At 39.1% G+C, this 24959-nt stretch overlaps 1 protein-coding gene across 2 annotated transcripts; it reads left to right on the top strand.

Annotated features, from left to right (window-relative positions):
• Nucleotides 1-3067: 3067 nt before the first annotated feature.
• On the top strand, nucleotides 3068-6618 carry barx1 (BARX homeobox 1). 2 transcript variants are annotated; one of them, XM_078247577.1, is made up of 4 exons: nucleotides 3068-3632; nucleotides 4807-5098; nucleotides 5490-5569; nucleotides 6053-6618. In XM_078247577.1, the coding sequence occupies exons 1-4, from the start codon at nucleotides 3437-3439 to the stop codon at nucleotides 6139-6141; spliced, it is 657 nt and encodes a 218-aa protein (XP_078103703.1). In that variant the 5' UTR covers nucleotides 3068-3436; the 3' UTR covers nucleotides 6142-6618. The 2 variants fall into 2 exon arrangements, with proteins under 2 accessions (XP_078103703.1, XP_078103702.1); XM_078247576.1 differs by having other exon boundaries at nucleotides 5485-5569.
• The last annotated feature ends 18341 nt before the right edge of the window (nucleotides 6619-24959 follow it).

The following is a 24959-nucleotide window of genomic DNA, read 5'->3' as shown; positions in this document are numbered from 1 at the left end:
ATCAGTATAATGTGCCCGGCAGGCTTCATGTTTCTACGCCACGCACTTGTATACGCTGCACATGAGCATTGTAAACCCAGATTTAATTTGAATCAAACTTCTGTGGTAGTCATTCAATTATTCTTTTGTGTTTTGTAAAAAAAAATAAAGCTAAAATATGCAGTGCAATGATCATGTTTGAGTCCTGGTAAAGCAAACATACAGTAAATGTGTCTGTCACACCACAGGAAATCATGTTATTAACCACCCAGACAAATCTGAATGATCATGTATATAAAATTAGGTTTCAAAATCTTGAAGAAAAAAAAAAAAAAGTATTCTCTTCTCTGAGATGCTGGGGGTGCGTCAACTGTGTTAAATGTACATCATGTCAAATATATCAGGAGTGTTACGAGATTTGAGCAATGCAGTGTTGGTGGTTCCGATAAAATGTGCATAGTGTAATAAGCATACTAGTGTGCAGATGTATGTGGATACAGTGTTGGAAAGGGGTGCAAGTGGCAGATCCCATAACAATTAAGGGTCATGGGCCAAAAGAAATTAGCTGTGGAAGTGGCTCTCTCAGTCTGGTGAGTGGGAAAGCACTGAAAGACTGGCCAGGATGAGCTGAGCAGCAAATATACTGTTGGTGTACTTTTAAATAAGATAGCACATTTATTCTCTGAAACTTGACATGTTGCTACTATTGCCATTATGGTATTGTGTATTTCATTCTTTTATACTAAAAGAAGTGGAGTGAAAGTCTCTCTCTGGCTTGCAATCTTTGAAGTGACCACCAGAGGAAGATATGTTCAAACAAAGCCAGGTCAGTCAGCCGCAGTTGAAAACACACTTGTACGGCAACATGTAGTACCTATGAACACCTTGAGCAAATCCATATTACTACTTGTTTCTTAGGACACACACTTGAAGTCAAAATATTTGATTGACTTGGCAGACTGTGTTGTGGTCTGTAAGATGGAAAGAGCATATTTCGAGTTGCAATAGAAGAGACAGATCTTCATGTATTAGAACAAATATAACTAGTAAGTGATCACGATGCACGTGAACTATTTCACTGATCATTTGACCAACGACAACTCGTAAATATGGCATCATTTGTTCTAAACTTCACATGAGTGTTTGGGTTCATATCTCAGAAACCTCACCGTGTCACAGCGTTAAGAGATAAAATAGACTTTATTAATCCCACACTGGGGAAATTCCTGTGCTACAGCAGCTCAAAAGAAGGAAAAAAAAATGTACACGCATCAGAACAACACAAATACACATTAAGTAGACATAAGAAATAGAAAAAATAGAATTAGTTAGAATAATAATAGTAATAAAACAAGCATATTTACACAATAAACACCCTTATATAAACAGAACGTATATAGATACACAGATATACAGATGAGTAAGGTGAGGATGAATAGAAATGGCATATTGCACAGTAGGAGGTGACGTGGAGTTATAAACAAATGAATAGTGCTATGTGATGGCTCATGTTGCAGAAACAGCTAGCAGTGCTACATTATGATGCTGCATTAAAGAGTCTGACTGCCACTGGAATAAAGGACCTGCGGTAGCACTCCTTCTTACGTTGAGGGTGCAGCAGTCTTACCCAATACACATTGTTTTGGAGGAGTCGTGATTTAGCCTATTTTATCAAGAGCTAAGACAACCATTTGAAACTTGATCAATGTAAAAAAAAATGCCCTTATTCCCCTGTTTGTTGGTACTTGAAGTGTGTGACAGTGTTAAGTATTGTTAGTGTAAGATAGCATTATTATTTCATATTGCTCTCACCTTTATTGTATAAGGTATGACCGTAAAAACCTAGAGCATTGTTTATGTTTTATTTCTTTTCTCCAGACTTTCACTCATGTCCCTAAATGGGTCTACTACTTTAAACAGCACTTTTATGCACTCTTGAAACCGTAATACGCTTCTCAGTTGCACACATATTGGCATCCCTTTCCTTTCAACATGCCATTTTATGCTCATATTGGCTACCATGATTATTAAGTTATTTTGTTTCCAACATGTTCAGTTATGTGTCTTGATGTGTTGGAAGAGGTACTTGCTCCCAGCAGTTCATGGGTGTGCATTCTGGTGTATACTGTGTCATATTTTAATTTAAAAAAAAAAGCTTCAACAAAATGAAATTTCAAAAGTAAAAAAAATAAATCTAACTAGACCACCAACTCAAATGCATTCAACGTTTAGAAACTTTAAGGTTTTCAGCTCAAGAGTTGATTTTAGGCCAGAGCTTTTCTCAGCCCTGAGACATGCTAAAAATAGGCTGTGGGAGATAGTTCACAATTTTGTAGCCAAATAGGAATCCCATGGTGCTCTGGGGGTGGGTTTTTTGACCTCTAATGAAATATTTTCCCTTGAGCTGCATGCTTCACTGCCGACCGTCTGCAGACACCATCAGCTGAGGTATGATGCATCTGTAATAACTTTGCATCATTTACACATCATTTTGGCAACAATTACATATTACGTCATACCACGATTTTGGGTAATCAGACACAACAACAGAAGCAAACAGACCATATGAATGATCCTCTTCTCTTCTCAAAACGTGCAGGCTATTCATTGTAAAACCTGCAAACTCGTGTCAAACTACAGGCATGTATGTAAATACCTACATGCAAGAACCTAATGCATATTCAGTATGAAGCATGCAATGTCCTAATCAAATCTCCACATATTATTAATAATAATTATACTACTACTACTACTAATAATAATATTAAAAGGCATTGATGACTTGGCGCAGACCTAATGTTTTCATTTTACCTTAACCTTCTAATCTGAGCTTCCTGTGTTGCATTACGTGCTTCATCTTGGTCATCATCGTCGCCATCCTCGTCTTCATCAAACTAATGCCTTATAACTCGCAAAGTCACCTGCATGGCATTTCAAATGTCCGTCCTTATTTGATTCCCTTTTGCATATAAATCCACGCAGGACAAGTGCGGCTTTGCATGTAACTTTGGCTCAGTGAAGGCACCGAGCAGACGGACCCTGGTCCCTGGGAAGAGGTGGAGCTATGACGAGACTGATAAAACCCAAAGCTTATTCCTCAACTCACTGCCAAGGTGACGCGCTCAGCGGCTGGCGAGTAATACTCCGACCTCCGCGGATCACACACAGCGGGTGGTGGGCATGAACACGGCCGGGTTCGGGAGTTTTTGGTCAAAGGTTTGCTCTCGGTTCCAAATTTCCTTTCCAAAGAAGAACTCATCTGGCCAGAAGTAACGCGTAAAACCGGCACAGGACGCACAGACGCGAAGGAAGTCGGCTGTCTGTACTTGATATTTTCCTTTACCTGAGGATAACTTTGTTCCACTTGATATACGGGCTAAAGAGGCATTACAGAGCGAATATGACAGCCGGCTTGGGCCACTGAAGGAGTGATAATCGGTGACCGCACAGCCACATTATGCAGCATCCTTTGGAAATGGGGGCGCATTACTATCCTCCGGAGGTACATGACCACAGAACTCATCGCTACAGGAGTTTCATGATAGAGGAGATCCTGACTGACCACCCCGAGCACAAAGCGTCGGCTCCGGCGGAGCTCCTTAAATTCGGGGTACACGCTCTCCTGTCCGCCCGGCCTTTCCATAACCAGCTGGGTAAGAGAGACGGCTGTGAAAAAGCATGAATGTGTAACAGAACGAGTCGATGTGAGTGGTTTCATGCTGGAAACATTGCAGGAACTGAAGATAATATTTAACATATTGCATTATATTATTATTATAATTGTTAGTGTTTATAATGACATAGGCCTACATTTAAAATAAGGATTAGGCCTATATTTAATTACAAAATGGTCCTGTTTTTTTTTTTTTTTTTTTAATGAAGACGATTTCACTTTTCGTCACGTTTGTAACTTTTTCTTATAGAATTACATCATTTAGAATAGCAGCTAATGATTTGCAATAATTAAGCAAAAGTCAGACATAACCGACATTATGTCTTAGTAGGAAAGGAAATAACTGGGATACATTTAATTGTACGTCTAATTTACCCGCAAAACATTTATTTTATCCCTTGGCTCTCAGGGCTTCCGTATTTTAGTAGGCCTATTCAGAAAGATACATAAACCAGCTTACATATGCGAATATAATATTTGTTTGGAAGTTGCATGCGTACCATTTGGATTCTCTGTCGGGTTAGCTGTCCTAGCGCTCTCCTACTCCTATTTAAAAATAACCTTTAAATAATGCAATGAGAGAGGCCTGTATAGCTAGGATTATAAACTATCATTTCAGGTATTTAGGCTTACATGTAGATTCAAGTTTGTGTCGAACTGCTACTATAGGATACATCGCATGCTTTCATTTGTTTAATGTTGAAATCAGGTGGCATGACCAACCCGCGGCCTTATTTTTCGAAATAAAGACTCAATCATAAATCCGAATCTGTTTTTTACAGATTCGGAGAGAACATGACAATACATAATGCATACGACATGACAACAGAGGTCTTACTCCCAGCGTCTCAGTTGATGCTGTTGGATATCAGTGCAGATAGAATCTAATTGAACTGTTATCATACACGCGTTAACATGTTTATTCATGTTTTATCAGCTGGAGTTGTAAGATTATGGATGAAGTCTGTGTAGCCTATTGTTCGATAGGCTATTTGTTTAGGTAATGTAGTAGGCTATTACTCACATGTCGGATCAGACTACTGTGTTAGTGAAATAAGGAATACACTGGAAAGTAAAACTGTGTGTGTGTGTGTGTGTGTGTGTGTGTGTGTGTGTGTGTGTTTGTCTTTGATCCTTCTCGGTCCTTTTTTAAGTGCTAAAAGCCGACCAGACGAGCCTCCTCAAGTTCCCCATGTCCCCGCTCTCCTGCTCGCTGGGCTCTCCGCTCGGCTCCCCGCTGCTGTCCGCGGCGTCGGGCCTGCAGATCGGCACGGCGTCTCACCACCTGCCGCTGGACCTGCACCTCCGCGGCAAGCTGGAGCACGGGGCCGACGGAGGCAGCAAGACCAAGAAGGGCCGGCGAAGCCGCACCGTGTTCACCGAGCTGCAGCTCATGGGGCTGGAGAAACGCTTCGAGAAGCAGAAGTATCTCTCCACGCCTGATAGGTGGGTCTGTAGTCTGACAACAGCCTGGTGTACAGGATTTTACTAAGGCTAACGTTTTTAAATTCAGGCTATGTATTGTTTTTGAACTGTTTCCGTAAATATTATTTCCCTAATAATGTTTAAACGTCTTCTTAGCTTGTTTTATTTTCACTGTGTTGGCCCAAAAATATAAGAAAGAGAAGTTTAAAAATACTGGGAACAACTGTGAAATGACCCGCCATTTGTGAATGTTTAACTTCCCATGTTGCTAACACTTTTAATGACTTGGATGTGACGATTTAATATGCTGTGTTATTAGAAACAACTGATGCCCATACAGAAAAAGAAATGTTGTGAAAACCTCAAACTGATGTGGATTACTGACTGTACTGATTTGTTCCTCACAGAATAGATCTGGCCGAGTCTTTGGGCCTCAGTCAGCTGCAAGTGAAAACATGGTACCAGAACAGAAGGATGAAGTGGAAGAAAATTGTAAGTTATTCTTCATTATGATGATGTGGATGATGATGATGATGATGATGATGATGATGATGATGATGATTGCCAGGACGATGAAGATGATGATGGTCATTTTATATGAGGTTAGGCCGACAACAACAATACAAACAACAAAAACAAATGTTGGGAAATAGTTTGTATTATTTCAACAGATGTTGATGGGAAACGTAGCTCACTTAGAATAACTTGGACTCTCACACAGTGGAGCGTAAAGGCCTGTGTTACTCGCTTCACCATTGTTATTTGCAGGAATAGCACACCTTATTAGGAGATTATGTGCCACTTGTCGTATCTTTAAATTTGGTGAACTATGGAGAATTCAGCAACATCTATCTGAAACTATATTTGTTGTCTGTGTTGATGACCTAGAGGTCATTATGTCACCCTTCTGTTTAGGATAACTTGCATCGCAGTCTGTAGCTGAACAGATTTGTTCTGCTTATGTTCAACCTGCAGGTGTTGCAGGGAGGAGGCCTGGAGTCACCCACCAAACCAAAAGGCCGCCCAAAGAAGAACTCCATCCCCAGCAGCGAGCAGCTCTCTGAACAGGAACGATCTGCCGCTGACACTGACCGCCAGTCCGAAGGCTCGAGCTCCCACGAGAACGCTCAGGAGGAATGACCCGGCCACTGCTCGCAGATACTCTGGCTCTGTACGCAGAGCCTCTGGGACGCTCAGTGTGTATCTTTTGGATGGACCCAGACTCCAAAACGGCGTGAAGAGGATGTGCTAATGCTCCTGAAGCTGGGCCGCCTTGTGCAGGCGCCAAAGACTCGCGGGTCCTGCAGAAGTGTAAACTGTACACGCCGACATGCTCCAACAGCCATGTGTTTTTTGTTTTTGTTTTTAAATCGTAGCCCAACGTGCATTCCCTCTTGATGAACTTTCTGCTGTTGAGGAGGGAGCGCAAACCTTTGCAGTAGGTCTACCCTTTATATTCTAAGGATCCACTCTCACTCATCTGTTTTGCATTCCCTTTGTGTAACTATGCTATGTTTAATTATTAAATATATTTTCACTAATGCGGTTCTCTGCTTATTATAAAGGGCACAGGCTCATGATAAGCTTTTAAGCCAGTGTGTGCAGTACAAGTGAATATGATGATAATGATGATGATGCCTTACAGGCATATCAGTCACACACAGTCATGTTCACAGGGCCTAATATGGTTACACAGGCTACCTTGACAACACGAAAATGTTTGATTGTTTGCTGCATGCCCACACATAAAAAATGACAACAATGTTGCCATTTCAGACCAGCAATCAATCAACACTTTAGAAGTGGAATGTGAGTATAATATATTTAGTTTGTTGATTCACATTCCTACTACTGCTCATTATGTTGTTGTATGAAAGAAAGAAAGAAAGAAAGAAAGAAAGAAAGAAAGAAAGAAAGAAAGAAAGAAAGAAAGAAAGAAAGAAAGAAAGTGAAGCTGACTCTTTCACAGGAACTAACTAAAAACAGAGCAAAGAAACTTATTTTGTTTCCCCTAAATTATTTTTTAAATCATTTAAATGTTCTGCTGCAGCTGAAGAAACATATTTAGAGTGTGGCCATATTGGGCTTAAAGTATGATTTAAAGACATGGTACTTAAGCATAACGTCCACAGCGTTGCTTTGATTTGATTTCTAATTCGTACCAAAGGCCCATTACCCTGCATGTAATATTCGCTCATGTGCTATTGTTATTATATTAACACTGTTACAGTATATTTGTGGTGCTAGATTTGCGCTTCAGCAGAACCATGAAACCTCCGTTTTTAGCTGATTTTTATTTTTATTTTTTATTTTTTTACCAGTCGCTATATTTTCTTAAATAGGCCTGACGAACGAAATTGGATTTGGCAGCAATCCGTATATCAGCACATTTAAAAAAAATAATAATAATAAAGGAAATAAATAGTCTACGCTAAATATAAATTATCATTAGTGAGGTAGGCTGTGGTTGTAGGCCTACTTTTTTTTTTTTTTTTTTAAATAATATTTTTATTGTTTTAGGCTTCGATGCGGGTTTTAAAGCGAGTGGCGGAATCACATGGGGCGTCACTGGACAAAGATCTGATTTTTTTTTTATTTGACTTCATTTAGTTTTTTATTAGTTTTTAGTTATTGAAGCTTACCTTGAGTTTACGGAGATGCCGATTTGGACAAAACAAACAGCTGCGCTCCGCCTCCACTTTGTGTGCACGCGCTATTTAGGCCTATATTTATATTTGCCATAACATCTCCATTCAACCCGTCTCCAAAGAATGTAGACATATTTAGTCTAATTCATGTCAACCAGCAGTCTTTCACATGCTTTTAATAATTCCTTAAAGTCGATGCGGGAATGGTGATTTTAGAATGACTGCTGAATGAATTGTGTTTTTTACGCAAGTTATTGTAATATTTCTAAAATACACTTTCTGAAATACATTAAAAGCATAGCCCACTATAGGCTTTATACTTCTAAAAAAACAAAAAAACAAAAAAAACTGTTTAAACAACACACGTCATTTAGATAAGACCCCTAAAGTGTGCAGCTTTTTCTTTCCATGCGTATATAATTCTATAACTCAATGCTTATTGATGAGGTTAATATTGATTTTGTGTATAGGAGTCTCTGTGTGTATGTCTCAGCAGCTCAGCAGCTCATTCCATTCAACTATTAAGCGCCCAATTGATTGTGTAAATGAACACAGCAGATACAGCAGTGGACGACACATCACACATGTTTCATATTAATATGTCCTTTATTTGCCATGTACATTGTACAGTACACATATAAGGAACGTGTCCTCTGCATTAACCCAATTAGTCCGACACCAACTCCAGTCGTAATGCCAGTACCTATACGTACTGGCCAATGGCAGGAGTTCCTAGCATTATATATTATACATCATATACAAATATATAGTGAAAATATAAAATATAAAGTGAAACATTTGCATTACTGCTATATTTACATGTTGATACGTTTGAAAGCAGCGCAGTTGGGTGGACAAATATTGGTCATCTGTGGCTACAGATTATTGGCTGATGAGGTCATGGTTATTTTAAGTTTAATATTTTTGTCATATATATATATATATAACATTATATATACAAATATATATTATACATCATATACAAATATATATATACATATATATAATGACAAAAATATTAAACTTAAAATAACCATGATCTCATCAGCCAATAATCCGCAGCCACAGATGACCAATATTTGTCCACCCAACTGCGCTGCTTTCAAACGTATCAACATGTAAATATAGCAGTAATGCAAATGTTTCACTTTGTAAACAAAAACGATAATGCCAAATCATAAGACACTCATGGCTGACATGATTTTAAAAAAACAAACAAAAAAAAACAACCCATCCGTTTTGGTGGCAGAGAATGTTCTTTTAAAAGGCATTAAATGCATTCCTTAATCACCAACCCCTCGTTTAATCACAAATATGACACGAGTCTGAAAGAATATCCCAAAACAAGTCAATTTCATTCTGTAGAGTTGGTTCAATCTTGATCGTCTCTGCTGTGTGAAAACAAACAAAACAAAAAAAGACTTGGTGTCTCCTGTCGGTTCTCCACCAGCTTTATTTTGGGCCTGATGTGCTTGAGGTGAAGGTGTCGTCCTTGAAGCTTCTAGTGTGTGTGGGGGGGGGATCAATAAGCAGCTGGCTCATAATGTGGCAAACATCAGCTCGTGACATCCGTATGAAAGTGCTGCAAACACGAGAACAGAGCAAGAGCGCTCAGGTCGTTCACCTCAAAGCAAACGTGTCTGAACTACAGACTGTAAAGGTATGAATTTCAGACTGAATCAGGTTTTACACAAACTTCCATAGTTTTAGTCGGCAAGCATGTATTTTGTCTCATATCAATCATAAAGAATAATTGTCTTGGTTTTCTCTAATAATATAACATTACTTTAAGTTAAGATTAAGCACATATTTTAGTTAGTGTCATTATTGTGTAAAGACAAAACCATTTTTCTTGGTTATAATGTGTAAAACTACCATTATGATTAAAAAAAGCGGCATATTTTGAATTATTGCATAGCTTTAAAAAACAAAACAAAAAATTAGAGTTAATAATATTTATATTAGAAGTGATGATGCTTAAACTCTATATTGGTTTTAACTGGTTGCTCTTTACCAATGATGGAATCCAGATTGAGAAAAAAAAGGAAGGTATTTCGGATGATTAGCAGGAATCTTAACAAAGTGCACCTCTTTTTTACGTAGTGGTCTTGTATAACAGTTCTCAGTTTCACCTAAGGAACCACATGGACGTCTGCAAGTCCCCCCCCCTATTCCATACACACACAAACACACACCACCACCACCACCATCATCATCATCCTCCAAGGCTTAATCATATGCATATTAATGACGGGTTAACCTAAACAACAGCGCATTGGTTGACAAAGGAGTCCCAGCAACAAGAAAGAAAAACATGATCACATTTAAAAAAACATTTTTTTTCTTACTACTGTCAGTTTGTAACTACGTATACGTGTGACGTGGCCTTTGCTTCACAGTGCAGATTAAAGCTGCAGCAGGCTGACGACGCAGGCTTTATCCACGTGCACATCCTCTCTCCTGGGCTTTGAGCTGGCCGAGTGTTGGACAGCAATGACTTCCGACATAAATTACAATCAGGAGGAAGCGTCAGTCGGCAGGAATCTGCAGATTCGGAACATCCATACTCTACACAATTTAATCATTAAGGGGAGCCTTTGTGGTGGCATGATAGCGCTCTGGTGCGAGCAACGAGAGGTTGACCCCAATTTTGGAGAACGGGTGTTTATGGAGTCAAAAAGGTCTGTGCTTAGACAGAGCCCAGGCTGGGGGTCTGGGGGTGGGGGGGGCGTCCGCCCAGCTGCACACAGGAGAATTTCTCTACGATTAAAGAGCCCCTGATTAATCTAACATATGTGCCAAAACTGCACATGCGGCGTATGATCCCAATTAGACTGAAACCCAACTCTGTGCAGGCCCAGCTCCACATTAGCTCTGCCATTCTTCTCTTTGTTTTCACTGGACGGTCCTTGACAACATGCCTTTTTTTTTTCTTTTTCTTTTTAAATCATTCTAACTGAATGATATTGATATTGTATGTTAGTATTGTCCGGTGTGCTTCTGATGGAAATACAGGAAGGGGGCTTTAATGGTAAACAACTGAGGAGATATATCTAGTCAGGAACAGCCAACATGACACGAAGAGACAGCTGCCCAACAAAATGAGCGTGTGATTACAAGCCTACCAGTATTACAGATACTACTGTGTGGCATCAGGGCATGATGTGCTAATATGAAACAACTGTATGATGTCATTTGTTATCCTGAGGTCAACAGAACATCTCAAAATTAAAGTTTGAATGTGTCCACGTGTAGATCATTTTGGTTTAATATATTCAGATTTGAAGATATCTGTCTGGAAGATGTCAGGTGAATGGAATTAACCCTTGTGTTTTCCTCGGGTCAAATTTGACCCATTTTCACAGTTTTTGTATATCAGAAATATGGGTTTCTTACAACCAAATTGTCCAAAAATAACTTGGATGCATGCATGCATGTAACATTCTTCGCAGGTAAAATTAATGATTACCTACATTGAATTTTGGGTGTTTTATTCATAGCATTTTACAGTATCCTGACTAAACTTTGTTTGATCCACATCCTGTGATCTTAACTCAAAATAAATCCTCTTAAAAGCTCTTTTTTTTTAAACTCCAAAATGAGGTATGGTGTCATATAAATTAGGGTTATTGACTATGAATTAAAAAAAAAAAGTATTGAAAAAAGTGACACAAAGTTTTAATAAAAATTATCAAAAGCATTGGAAAAAAACGCCAAGTTCATTTTTTAATTTTGACTAGGAAGGAAAACAGGTTCATGGTCGACGGGAAGACAACACAAGGGGTTAATGAGGGCCAGCTGCAATAAACAATATTTTCATGTTATGAATTGACTAGTGGTAATGAACCTCAGCTCTACAGAGCGATTTGGTGTCTGTTTTTGGTTTCGTGGCCCACAACCCTTACTGTTGTGGTTCACTATCAACTGGTAGTTGTACACTACTTGCCAGCAGCAAACGGCAGACAGACACAGATGAAGGCTATAGCTGATGAAGAAAGTGTAGCATTTAGAGCTAAAGAGCCAGATGGTTCCCTCAGGAGTAGGTGGAGACCAAAACAGAGCTGAAAGTGAGAGAATATTGGACTTATATTCATCAGGGACACAAACACAACTCCAAAATAAATGCCAATGCTGCTCTTCTGTTTAAATTAACAACTGCTTTCTCACATGTTCGCCACAACAAAATTATTAGGTGATAGTAGTTCAGTGTTGTGTGTTTTGCTTGTTCTGCTGCTCCCAGGTGGACAAAAAATGATGGCAGCTATAAGGTCCTGTGTTATTACTTGAACTTACGGCCCTGTGTTCCTGTCACAAAATGGAGTTTTAAGATCTTATTTTGGCTTGTGTGATAATAAGTATATATAGATGTATGAGGAATGGGGGGGGGGGGGGTTTGCCCTGGGGGTACTCTGGCAAAACACAAAACACTGTACAAAATTACATTTAAAAATGCGTCCTCATTGCTCTGGATTATCCAGACCTCACTGTGAACAGTGTTAACAGGGACTATATATTAAGTAGAAAGTAGTTCCAGTGGAAATTGTTTTGGGATGTAGAGAGGAAATATGTGCGTGGCTAAATACCACAAAAGCTAAGTGAGAAGGTATATTTGTTTGTAATGTGGGTGAGAGCTGAGCTTGTAATATCTAAGACTAGAGAAACCAGAAAGTATCAAGCTGCCAACCAATTAGATTCCACCAATGCGTCTCCTTTTAACATGACCATTTCAACAGTCACGGTGTAAATAAAAAAAAAAAATGATCTGATGATTTATTTCCACTCTAATTCTCCATTTTGCATGCTAATCAATTATCCTGGCAATGACCTGCAGTCACATTAGCAGCTTTCTAAATAGCATATATTATGAGGCTGAACTCTCAGCACTCTGAGGGGGACATGAAGTGAACCGCAGAGAGAATAAAGTCCTCACTGTTTCACTCTCTACAACAACTTGTGCCAGTGAGTGGGCACTCACCCAGGGCTGCACTTTAAATAAATACGATGGTCTATGTGTACTCAGACTTCAGAGTCACCGTTTATAATTCAGAATGACCATAATGAACATTCTAGCTGCCATATATATCATATATATACAGTCATGTGAACAAATTAGGACACCCATGCTAAAGTTGACTAAAAAGAGGAATAAAAAAATCATCTTTAGGAAATTGATCTTAATGCCTTAATTAAAAAAAATGAGGAAAAATCCAATCTTTAAGGACACCAATTTTCTTTGTGAATGAATAATGTATCGTGAATAAATAAATGTTCTTCCTTAAAATACAGGGGCCATAAGTAAGCCCTATGTTAAATTCCCATACAGGAAGGCAGATTTTTATTTTTAAAGGCCAGTTATTTCATGGATCCAGGATACTATGCATCCTGATAAAGTTCCCTTGGCCTTTGGAATTAAAATAGATGCATAGTATCCTGGATCCATGAAATAACTGGCCTTTAAAAATAAAAATCTGCCTGCGGGAATTTAACATATGGGTGTACTGACTTATGCCCCCTGTATTTTAAGGAAGAACATTTATTTATTTACGATACATTATTCATTCACAAAGAAAATTGGTGTCCTTAAAGATTGGATTTTCCTCATTTTTTTTAATTAAGGCATTAAGATCAATTCCCAAAAGATGATTTTTGTATTCCTCTTTTTAGTCAACTTTAGCATGGGTGTCTTAATTTTTTTCACATGACTGTATATATCATTTATTTATGTTTTTTTTTCTCCAAATAATACACCTGTGGGTATTAGACCTGCTCAATCACATATGCAAAGTTTGGCTGAGAGGTAAAAGTGATAACACTGTTAATATTGTCATTGTTGTAGTCTCGCATGGCCAGCTTTATCTCCACAGCGCTGTGGAGTAAGCTCTGGCTACACCACATATGCATTCTGGGATAGGAGAAAAAAACTTGTTGTTTGCATTTCTTTCCAAGCCAATCACAATGGTCTTGGGCGGTGCTAAGCTACGGATGCACCCTGCAAAAGAAAATGTCCCATACAATATTAAATGACAGTTTATTTTTTTATTATTTTTTACTACCTCAATACAATGGACACTGAATGTTAACCTTTCTTTTGTTTGTTTACAAAGAAACTCCCCTGGGCACCTTAACAGCATCTTTCAGTATGAACTTCTGATGTAAATGGAAGAATATAGATATGGATAAAGGTACATCCAAAATGGCTGAGCCCATTAAACAAACTAAAGAGGCAACTTCTCAACTAAATGAGAGTACCAGTATGTCATTACAGGGAAGTTGTTGTTATTATGAGGTCACCACAAGATTTGGAAATTAAAGGGTCAAAGAACGTACCCCCAGTAGTCATATACTGTAGCTAGTTTGGTTTAATATGTTCAGATTGTGGGATATCCACCGCAATACAACGGAGGTAAATAGAATAGTATTTGTGGTACAGTAGTTTGGTGCCGGTCGCAGCATTGTAAAACGCTCTAAGCTCTTTTATCTATAGGTACATGAGACCTCATGCTCATGCTATCTGGCAACAAAAAAACATATTTTCTGAATTATCTTAGGGGAATACTTTTTTCAGTCAGAAGTAGTTCCAAACTGCTCACAGTCTCTTCTATGGATTGTCCAGAATAACAGGGACTCTGTTTCATTGCTGTTTATTTTTTATGTAGCTTTTCAATGAGGATATTAAAATTACTACTAGTTTCAACTCATAATCATAACCAGGGTTATTTCCAAACACATTGCTTCCTCTGCGCCTTGGATCGATTTTTCCCAGTAAAGACAAATATTTTTTGTATTTTATATACATTTAGCATAAAGTAAAGTCCAGACATCTTTTTTTCACTTGTAAGCAATACAAATCAGTGTAAGAATATTTTGAGGTAAAATGTTATTTTGAACAATCTCAGTCTTTCACAATCTAATTAACAGGCGCACCAATTTTTCTTGTTTTAAAGCCATAGTGCGTAGTTTCTGTCGCCCCCCCCATGACGAATTCTAAGTAATGTCGGCGCGTCCACATGATACAAGCCTTCCGTGACCGCGCACGCGCCCATCCTTCTCCACGCAGTTGCTAGTAGCCAAGGAGGACACGGAGGATTAAAAGAACATGATGGACTCTTCAGAAGAGGTCATTATCTTCACTCGAGTTTCGGCGTAGGAAAGTCACCGGACGCCACAATCTTCTGAACATAGTCGTACTGAGAAATACAGAGAGAGTTGAGTGGAGCTGATAGTCTTAATTAGCTTTGTAGCAACTCATTTGGCAACGGCTTGAATGTAACGGACGTTCATTAATTAGTGTGTAACATTAGATGTAACAACTTTCAGCAAAAAAAAGATTTTTTTTTTTTACATGAAAATTAAGTCAATATGTGACATGTGAATTAGCAAACCGGACCATCGTCATCACAATGCACTCAGAGCCATTTTTAGAACTAATGGAGTTGTTTCTTCCTGTCCTGCAGGTGTCAGGTGATTTCCTGTGGCTCAGATCACAGCTCTTAGTCGTGCAGCTAATGGGAGAAGGCATTAGAGGACATAAACAAGAGCACATCAGCCCATCATGATGCTCCCTTCTCAGCCCACCACCCCTCCAGTTGGAAACGTCAGCAGGCCGTGATTGATTTGAGATGGGCGATTCCCTGACTTCATGCTTGTATAAAGCAAGACAGCTGTTGGGAGAAATCAAATTCCTGCAGGAGCTGGAGAGACATATTCTTTCCATCTGTTTAACGGAGTCGTTGCCTTTTGCTAGACAAGTAAATAAAAAAACATGGCCATGCTGTGGCAGGAGGTCAGTGAAAGACTCATTATATAGCAATTACAGCACAGACCCCCCCCTTCCCTTTCAAAATCCAACTTGAAAGTCAATCCCACTTTGTAGAGCTTTTTAAAAGTAAGACATGACAAAGGCAGCCATCTATCTTTGGTAACAACTTCAAGACTTACAGTATGTTACCCATGTTGCATAGCTAGAGGATTCATTTGTTTTTGTGAAAAATTCCTCTTCAGAACACGACCAAATCTTATACCTCTTACACATATTTCCTAAAGCGCTGAGGATTTCTTCCAAACACTTTCAACAAAATACAAAGTCATGGCGGTTTGTCGTTATGCTCCCTTCCTCTTCATTGCTTCCCAAGAGCTGTTTGGACAGATCCTTCACTACCAGGGATGTGCACAGACATTTGGGGCGGCAGGGGCTCAAGGGAAAAAAAAGGCCTAATAGTTCATGGATAATTATTTATTTGAAATTTAAACAAAACATGACATATATTAACATAACTCTTATTTCCCTTAAGCAATTGTTTAACAGAGACGTTTTAGTATTCATCAGGTTAATCACAAACAGCAAAGGAAACTCTGTCACAATGTTTTCTATGCTACTAGTTTCAAGTATATATTTAGAATAAGTGACTGCACCAAGGAGAGGGACATAGGGTTGTTTATTTTGCAAATGGCAATACATCATTTTAATTCTTTTGGTGGTACTGGAACAAATAACACTTCAAAAAATCTTTTAAGAAAATCAAAAAAAAAATATTTACACTAAACTGAAAAAGACTATGCCTACAATTTTGTATATTTTACAGGAAAAAAACACTGTTATTATTAGATGAGGAGCCTACGATCAAAATGATGAAGTTACTGTTTAATGCAGGACACTTTTTTCATGTTGTGGTCAATTTAGAGATGTTGGTCTATTTTCCTTCCATGTCTTCTTTTACTCTAATGGAAATAAAACTTACAAAATAAACATTTAGATGGTATTTCTTTTAGGCTGCATCTGTAGATATTTTATGCATTTAAATGAATCTACATATTTAAACCTGACATTTAAGGGGGGAAGACTCTTAACATAATTAACTGGGGAAGTTCTGTGCTGATATGTTTTAGTTGTTTAGTTTATCCTGTTCACTTGCAGTGCCTTGTCAAATGTGGGCAAATTAGCGAGAGAGAGAGAGAGAGAGAGAGAGAGAGAGAGAGAGAGAGAGAGAGAGAGAGAGAGAGAGAGAGAGAGAGAGAGACGGATTGACAAAGTCTAATCTCCCGATCTGATGTTTTGATTTTTTTATTAAAGAAATACATTTGTTTGACAGGGAAGCTGTGTGTAAACAGGAATATATATATTTTTTTAAAAACATGTTTTCAGAAAAAGGGCACTTTCTCTGGAGGAAGAAAAAGGGCAGGTGCTCAAGCCCCTTTTGATGTCTATGTGTGCAAGTGCCTGTTCACTACAAGCATTTTATGACAGCATGACTGTGTGGAAATAGTCTTTATTTCTTATTAAAGCCCTCAGTAACCCATTAAGAATGTGTCCTTGTCCATATTTTGCTTCTTATTTAGAACGGTCTTCAGCATTTCTGTTCTGGCTAAATGGTGGAAAAACAGCTCGGCAGTGGCCGAGCATAAGCACTCTGTTTTAAGTGATACAGATTATGAAAACAGATGAAACCCAAACTTAGTTTGAAAACATTAGAGCATTCAGAGCTACTGACTCCTGATTCTTATCTTTTAGCACAACTCTTCATGTGACTCCCGAAAGCTAAACAGAACATGCTTAGTTCAGAAGTTATAATCTGAAGTTATGTCAAGTATTAGGAGTCGAGGTTGGTGTGCTCAGTGCAAACAGGTGGATCTGCAAAAGGTTTAAGCACCACTTGATCCTCTGAAGGGTTGTTTTCTAGTTAAGTTAAGTTAACTCATGGTTTCACGTGGCTCTGACATTATGAATATTAAAGCACTTTGAGTTTGGGTTGGAGCTGCAACTTACAATAATTGATAGCTTTTGTTTAATACATTAATAAGTCAATAAAAATCCAAGGTGTCATCTTCCAATTCTTTGTTTTTGTCCAAAAATGTACAATAATATGAGGTGGAGAAAAGCCTCACGTTTGAGAAGCTGGAAGCATTTATCTATGATGTGCTCTTACATAATAATATGAAAAATATGAAGGGAAAGGTTCCTGTGCTCAGGAGTACCAACTCCTACAGTTTTATTACAACTTTTTGCATTGCTTCTATTGGTTATGACAATGTTGCTGAGATCAGGGTCTGGTCAGTAAAAAATAGGTACAAATAGGCAACAAGCAGGAGTACTCAGACAATCACAAAGATTTGAAACAAACCCCAGGTTAGAAAACAACTGTAAATATCTGTCACAGTTTACCAAACCACGTCCTGGTTCAACACCGACTTATCGCCCTTACCGTATTAAGCACACAGTGTGCAGCTAGGAATTATGGTCTGTCTAAGTAATGTCTGGAGGTATAACTTTCCCCAATAACCTTTACACTCCCTCGTTCACTTCTTTACTCATTCAATCATTCATTCACTACTCCCTATGATACACACTATAAAGTTTACTAATAAATTAAGATTTCGGACACTTACTTATAGTCATCAGATTCATCTACCAACCCTTATAGAGCGAGCTCAGGTTTGACTTGGACCAGCTCTTAAATATGCTGTTATAGTTTAAGACTGCTGGGGGACTGTGTGCATCCATGTCCCAGAAATGCTTGTTACTAATTTAGCTCTGGGGAGCTTATTCCCCGGAGTCCTTATGTTTTTTCGCCCCGCAGTATTCCTTGGATTAGGGTAGCACCTAAATCATGGTTGCAGCTGCTGCTGTGGTCCTGCTTGGCGCCCTGCTATGCCCTGCTACACCCTGCTATGCCCTGCTATGCCCTGCTACACCCTACTATGCCCTGCTATGCCCTGCTATGCCCTGCTACGTCCTGCTATGCCCTGCAGTGCCCTGCAGCCAATATTCTATTTTCTGATTGGAGAAAAAAAAAAAGTAACGGAGCGTCATTCCAGTGCGCTCCCGCATCACTTCACCACTGCTACCTACACACAGAAGTCCGGTGGGACTCATAGGAGAGAATGAATCGCTTCAGTAAGTAAGCTGGCAAGGCTATTTTATTCGTTTTAAACATTGGATGAAGTTATTCTTTTCTCTAATACAGATGATGCTGAGTCATTAATAAATTCATCATGACAAAGAATTATGTATTTTTCCACAAGTTCGCTATGTTAGCAATTATAACATTACTTAGCTTGTTTGGTAGCTTGTTGTGCTCAGATCTCAGTTCAGGATCACCTGTACACACCTGATCACCAGATCAGCCCAAAACTGCGTTTTGCAACCCCTTTGGTCTTTTCGAATGGAATCGCATGCCCTTTGGGCTCTGTAACACCCACGGCACCTTTCAGAGATTGATGTAACGGCTGTTTGGTGACCAACAAAACCAGTCCTTGTTGCTTTATCTTGATGACATTGTGGTTTCTTCTCCACAGTCCAGCAGCATTTAGAGAGGTTGGAGGGGGTACTAGGCCGGTTCCAACAGGAGAACCTCAAGGCAAAGCTCACCAAATGTGACTTTTTCCAGCAAGAGGTGTGTTACTTGGGGCATGTGCAGCAAGGGCATTGCCACAGATCCAAGCAAGGTAGAGGTGGTAGTTAACTGGCAGCCTCCCACTACGGTCTTGGAGCTGCGGTCATTTGGGGGCCACAAAGTCTAAGAAAAGGGTGGAGCGAACTGTCGTTGAAAACTGGACAGAGAAATGCCATAGCAGCTTTGAAACACTGAAAACCAGGCTCAAGAGTGCCCCGGCGCTTGCGTACACCGACTTCTCTCTTCGCTTCATCTTTATAAAGGTGACTTTATCCAGTCGGTGCCCTCCTGGCCCAGCAAATATGGAAGCTATGCTTCCCGGCACATCATTCTGCAAACCTTCGCAGCAGGCCATCCAGGGAACACAGGCTGAAGCAACTAAAACTGCTGTCATAGCCCTTCCTCATCACACAACTTGTGATATCTATGCCCTCCAGCAGGCTGAACGACAGGTTCAGGAGATCTTGGTGTTCTGGAGACGTAAGCAGCGTCCCAACTTTGAAGAGCGTCAAATGGCGTCCCGGCCTGCATTAGCATTACTACATACACCCATCGGAATGTATCGCCGGGTGTTTCGTCTTGGCGACGCAGGTGGTAGTCTTGCAGGTGGTATTGCCTGCTTTCATAAAGGAAGAGGTGCTGACTAAGGTCCACCAGGAGCACAGCCATCAGGGCGTAGAAAGGGCATTGGAGCTTCTACGCCAGCTGTGTTATTGGCCAGGTATGTCCTCCGAAGTGGCTCAGTGGTGTTAGTCCTGTGAGAGGTGCCAAGTTGCCAAGGACTCCCGACCTGTCACTTCTAGTTCTATGGGACTCCTGTTGGCCTCGTGGCCTAATGAGATTGAAGCCATTAGCTATGTTTCCATCCACACGTTTTTATGCGAATTAAAAAATGACATGAATGAAAAATGGCTTATGGAATGAGTATCGACTCAAAGTTTATATGTTTGGTCTCATTAGATATACGGCTTATGCTATAAATGCTGATGGAAATGTTATTTGCCGAATAAATAATGAATTGGGATAAAGTTTTAGGTCATTTTATGGTTAAACAGACGCACCTCTACAGGTCAGAAGTGGTGAAGACCGCACACTCAATGCGCACTACCAGGAGTGCCGACGCAAATGTGCCTTAAGATGCATCGACCGTCTACTACAGCCTGTAGTACAATTGATGGCCAGCCCTTTCTAGTGACAAAATCCCTGCAGCCTTCAGCAGGGGGTCTAATCACAGGACATGAGTCCTGTCTATTGTGCCATACACCTGTGGCACAAGGTGCCACTCCAGGTAGGTAGCCTATATATACCTTCACATCATCCTCGTTCGTATGGCATTGCATACGCCGTAAACCAACGGTGGTCTTGCTGACCCCAAACGGTTCACCTACCACTCTGTACTCTGCGCATGTAGCCAGTTTGTAGAGCGCAATTGTAATACCCTTCTCGATTGGCCAGTAAAATTACACAACAGGTCAAATCCGAAAATACTTCAACCAAAGGGTTTCCGTTAAGTGTCTCTAAACCACGATCTTCCAGAACACTTTGGAGAACACTCGTTCCCACACCACAGGCCTGCCCATTTACATGCATCTGCATCATCGTAGCAATGTGTTGATAGCGTTGTTGTTTTCTTTTATAGCTTGATATGTCGCTATCAGCTGGCACATATTAATCATTTGTAGGTTGATGGCGATCCATTTTGTCTGGCAAAACTTTGTTTTCAAATGTCAGCTTGAATGTTGAGCGATTCAGTTTATGGAAACACCATAAAATGTCTCAAATCAATTCGATTATACCAAATTGGCCGCAAAACAGAATGTGACATCATTACGCACAGGTTTTTATTCGCTTTAAAGTCATTGAATGGAAACACACTTTCACCAGATTTATTTGCTTGACTTTTTTTTACCAAACTTCAGATAATTCAATTGAAAGTGGATGGAAACTAAGTTACTGACTACATGGTGTTAAAACCCACCCATAGTGGGTCTGTTTGCAGTAAGTGCACCTTGACCAACGAGCCTCCACTGTGGCCAAGCTTTGGTGGTGGAGTGGTTCTCGAAGTTTGGTGTCCCTGCCCGTATCCACTCTGATCAGGTTGGCGTTGTATGTGTTGTTGCGTCAGATTCCACCTCAACCATAATTTCCTCTGTTCTGTGTTACACGCGTGTTGCACACGCCCCCCTCTCGTGTGCCACATTAAGAAATGTTTGGTTTTGATTGTATTTACCTTAATTTTCAGTTTATAAATTTGTACTTTAACATAATGTTTTATTATTTTATTATGTTATGTTTGTTATTATTAGTTATGTTAATCTGTTTTATTTCTAGTTTATTATTATTATTATTATTATTATTTATTTTTATTTGTTTCTGATCTAAGACTTTGAGAGTAAATTTTTATAGTTTCAAGTGGCTTCATTGTGAATTTGTTAGCCTGTGCCCAGCTTGTTAAACAATATGTAAAATGTGAGGTAATCATGGCATTCATACATATCATAGCAGTTTCAAAGCTGAATGATTGTCTAACAAATCTAAAGTTACTTAAATTAAATCTACCTTTTTTGCATGTACTTTTTACATGAGATCTCAAGGAGGGATTTGAATCAATCCAGACACCTAGATACTGTATTCAGACCCAACTTGCAAGTTTTGCCCTGATATCCTTATTTCTGCAAGACCCCCATATCCTTATGTCTGGGTCTGGAGTGCTACATGGTCACTTTGAAAAGAACAGTTTTACTTACATGATCTGTCAAGTCATGTTATGATATGGTTCATTGTACTAGTAAGCTTTGAAGCAGCTTGCTGCTTTGTGCAGCTGTGTACATAAATCACTGCATCATCAACATATAACTGGATCTCTACATCAGGACAAACCAAAGGCACATCATTAACATAAAGACAACAGTGGCCCAAGTATAGAACCTTGTGGAACATCAATATAAGTTTTATAAGCAGTAGATTTATGATTATGAACCTTAACATAGTATTATCTTCCCTTTAAATATGAGTCAATCCACCTGATAGTATTGTTTTAAAAAGTTAAAGTGGCTATATGTAACTTTCAGTTTGTGTTGATTCTAGATTTGGACAAAAGCGGTAGTGTTATTACCACACCTGCTGTTTTTCTATACAGTGCTGTATTACCCACTGTATTGCTGAGTTAGCATTACCGGCAGGTCATATAGCTGCGATGAATGTTTTGCTCAGACAGAAAATAATTTATTTACAGTAAGAGAATACGTTACAGATCCATCGTTGCATTTCAAGTGTTGCATATGGTAACTTAGCCTGCTTTGGATGTCTCGTGAGCTAAACTGGGTAACACTGTCACTGTGTCACAAGCCAAAGCCTTAAGAGATTGTTGTAGCAACCAACGTAGTAATAATTACTTAGATTTATATAGTGCATTTCATGAAACCCAAGGACGCTTTAGACAAGTACAGGGGAACAAAAAGAAAATAGTATGCCAACACAAACACGGACTATAAAGTAATAAAAACTGTGCTAAATGAAAGGGGGATTTGATTTAAAGTGCGCATATTATGCTCATTTTCAGGTTCATAATTGTATTTAGAGGTTATATCAGAATAGGTTTACACGGTTTAATTTTCAAAAAACACTAGCAGCTAGCAGCTAGGTGAGCATTATAACGTGAACAGTGAATCTAGATTGATTAACAGTTGTAACTCCCTTTGGGGTGGACTCTGGGCTTTTTCACTTTGTAAACCTATAACATACACAAAAAGATATATAACACAATAAAGGAAAAAGAAAAAGCCCAAAAGCATAATGTGAGCACTTTAATGTAGGCTACAGACATTGTAAAGTTATTTTATGAATGAAACAGACATATTACATGCCTGAGGGCCAATTTGGGGTCGTTTGTGAATCATTTACAATCCCGTAACTTTAATTGTCTCCATCTGTTGAAAGCCTGACTGAGATTGACTGAGGTTTTGGCCCGTCGTCTGTCACACTCCCTTTTAGGTTTTAGTTTTTTAATGTCATTTAATTTCCTTTTTTCTGTGATGGCCCTGCCCCAGTATCAGCCATAACTACAACAGATATATAAAAATTAATCAATTAAAAATTAAAATATATATATATAAAGAAATCTCCTGCTACCTTTTACCTGGCTGGATACTAACACAGGCTTTTCTGGTGTTACAGAGAAATCTGTGACCCGTCAGAATGTGTCACTGTAGAGCCGCTCTGCCTGCCGTAAATTATTTTGTGACTTTGCGGGAAAAATCGGACCCATGCAAAGGCATTAATAAAAACTATATAAAACTACCATTCTTTTCACTGTTAGTCTGGTTTGCTGTTACAGGTCATTTATGATCACCATATGAAAAATTTGCAAAGTTGCAGAAATATTTAAAAGTTACATACAGTTACTTTTAAAGAAGATCATTTGTTAATAAGTATTCTATGATACACAGTATCGAAAGCCTTTCTAAGAATTCTTGATTGTTTTAATTATTCTTACTACCTCATGCTCAGAGAGATTTCTTAGACAGAATTGGGGTTTGGAAGTTTGGAGTTTACAGTCCACTAGAACTTTATCATCTATTTCAGTGAAATGTTGTGTAATCTTATCTACAGAGTCTATAAAGTATCTGTTAAAGGCTTCAGCCATTTCAAGTGGATCCTAAGATATTTTACCATTCAGCTTTAACTGTAGTTTCTTAGATGATCCACTGTAATTTACACCAATTAGCTTCTTAATAGGTTCCCAGATTTGTTTAGTGTTACCTCTGGCCTCATGAATAATACGGATTAAAAAGTTTGCTTTAGCCTTTTTCAGTTCTCTAGTAAACCTACTGTGTAGCATTATAAACCTTTGTCAATCAATTGGCAATTTAGACAGCCCGGCCTTGAAAAAGTAGTCCATGCCTTCACATTCTCCCGTCTAGACTACTGCAACTCTCTTTTAACCGGCATCAACTACAAATCACTCTCCCGCCTCCAGCTGGTTCAGAACTCAGCAGCCAGGCTTCTCACCGGTTTTAACAGACGGCATCACATCACTCCAATTCTAGCTTCACTTTACTGGCTCCCTGTCCGTTTTATAATTTATTTTAAAATGTAACTGATTACTTTTAAAGCTTGTCAGAGTCTAGCCCCCGATTATATAACAGAAATGCTGACCCAATACGGGCCATCCCAATTTATGTTGAAATCATCCAAGAGCATAACTTCTTTTTGAGAGAGTGATACTTCATCCAATATACTCCAGATTAACATTAGATAATTGAATCTGGCTGCACTGGATATTATCCTTCATGTAAACCATGACTCCACCACCTCTTCTCTTAAGTATATACCATCTAAATAAGTTATATCCGGGTACATGTAGGGCTGCTGTTGGTGAATTTTTTTGATTGAAAGACAAAAGATCTAGATTGGAGTCACATAACAGATGTTTCACTGCTTGAGTTTTAGAAATGACACTATGGATGTTCAAATGCCCCCATAATATTCCCCTGGGTTTTGCTTGGGGGTCCCAGATGAATCTAGATTGATTAACAGTTGTAAACAATTTAAGTCTGTGATGGGTTTTTTTAAAGGCCGGATTTACCGGTGCAGATCCATGAATGTCTTTGCAGTTACTTTGTGTGTTTTCTGGGTGGATTTGTTCTCCATGGCTGCAAGCTCCCCATATAGATTTTGATGAGCAACTTTCATATTGTGTGTTAATTCAAGAGTACTCACACTTCGCTGAATTTAATACATTTGATAGCAGGGATTTACTTCGCCAGGGCAGGGCTGTTGGCCGATGTGCACCTGGCGTTGCAGGTAAACTAGCACTTCCAGTACAGATATCCAGATCCTTAT

The sequence above is a fragment of the Sander vitreus genome, chromosome 4 (genome assembly GCF_031162955.1).
Source record: "Sander vitreus isolate 19-12246 chromosome 4, sanVit1, whole genome shotgun sequence".
NCBI classification, from domain to species: Eukaryota; Metazoa; Chordata; class Actinopteri; order Perciformes; family Percidae; genus Sander; species Sander vitreus.
This window is presented reverse-complemented; position numbering and strand designations above follow the sequence as displayed.

Excerpts from the sequence above, each read along its gene's own strand:
- barx1 (XM_078247576.1), top strand. The coding sequence starts at position 3,437 with ATGCAGCATCCTTTGGAAATGGGGGCGCATTACTATCCTCCGGAGGTA. Across the intron at positions 3,633-4,806 it reads GCCTTTCCATAACCAGCTGG|TGCTAAAAGCCGACCAGACG; the intron begins GTAAGAGAGACG and ends TCCTTTTTTAAG. Across the intron at positions 5,099-5,484 it reads TATCTCTCCACGCCTGATAG|AATAGATCTGGCCGAGTCTT; the intron begins GTGGGTCTGTAG and ends TGTTCCTCACAG.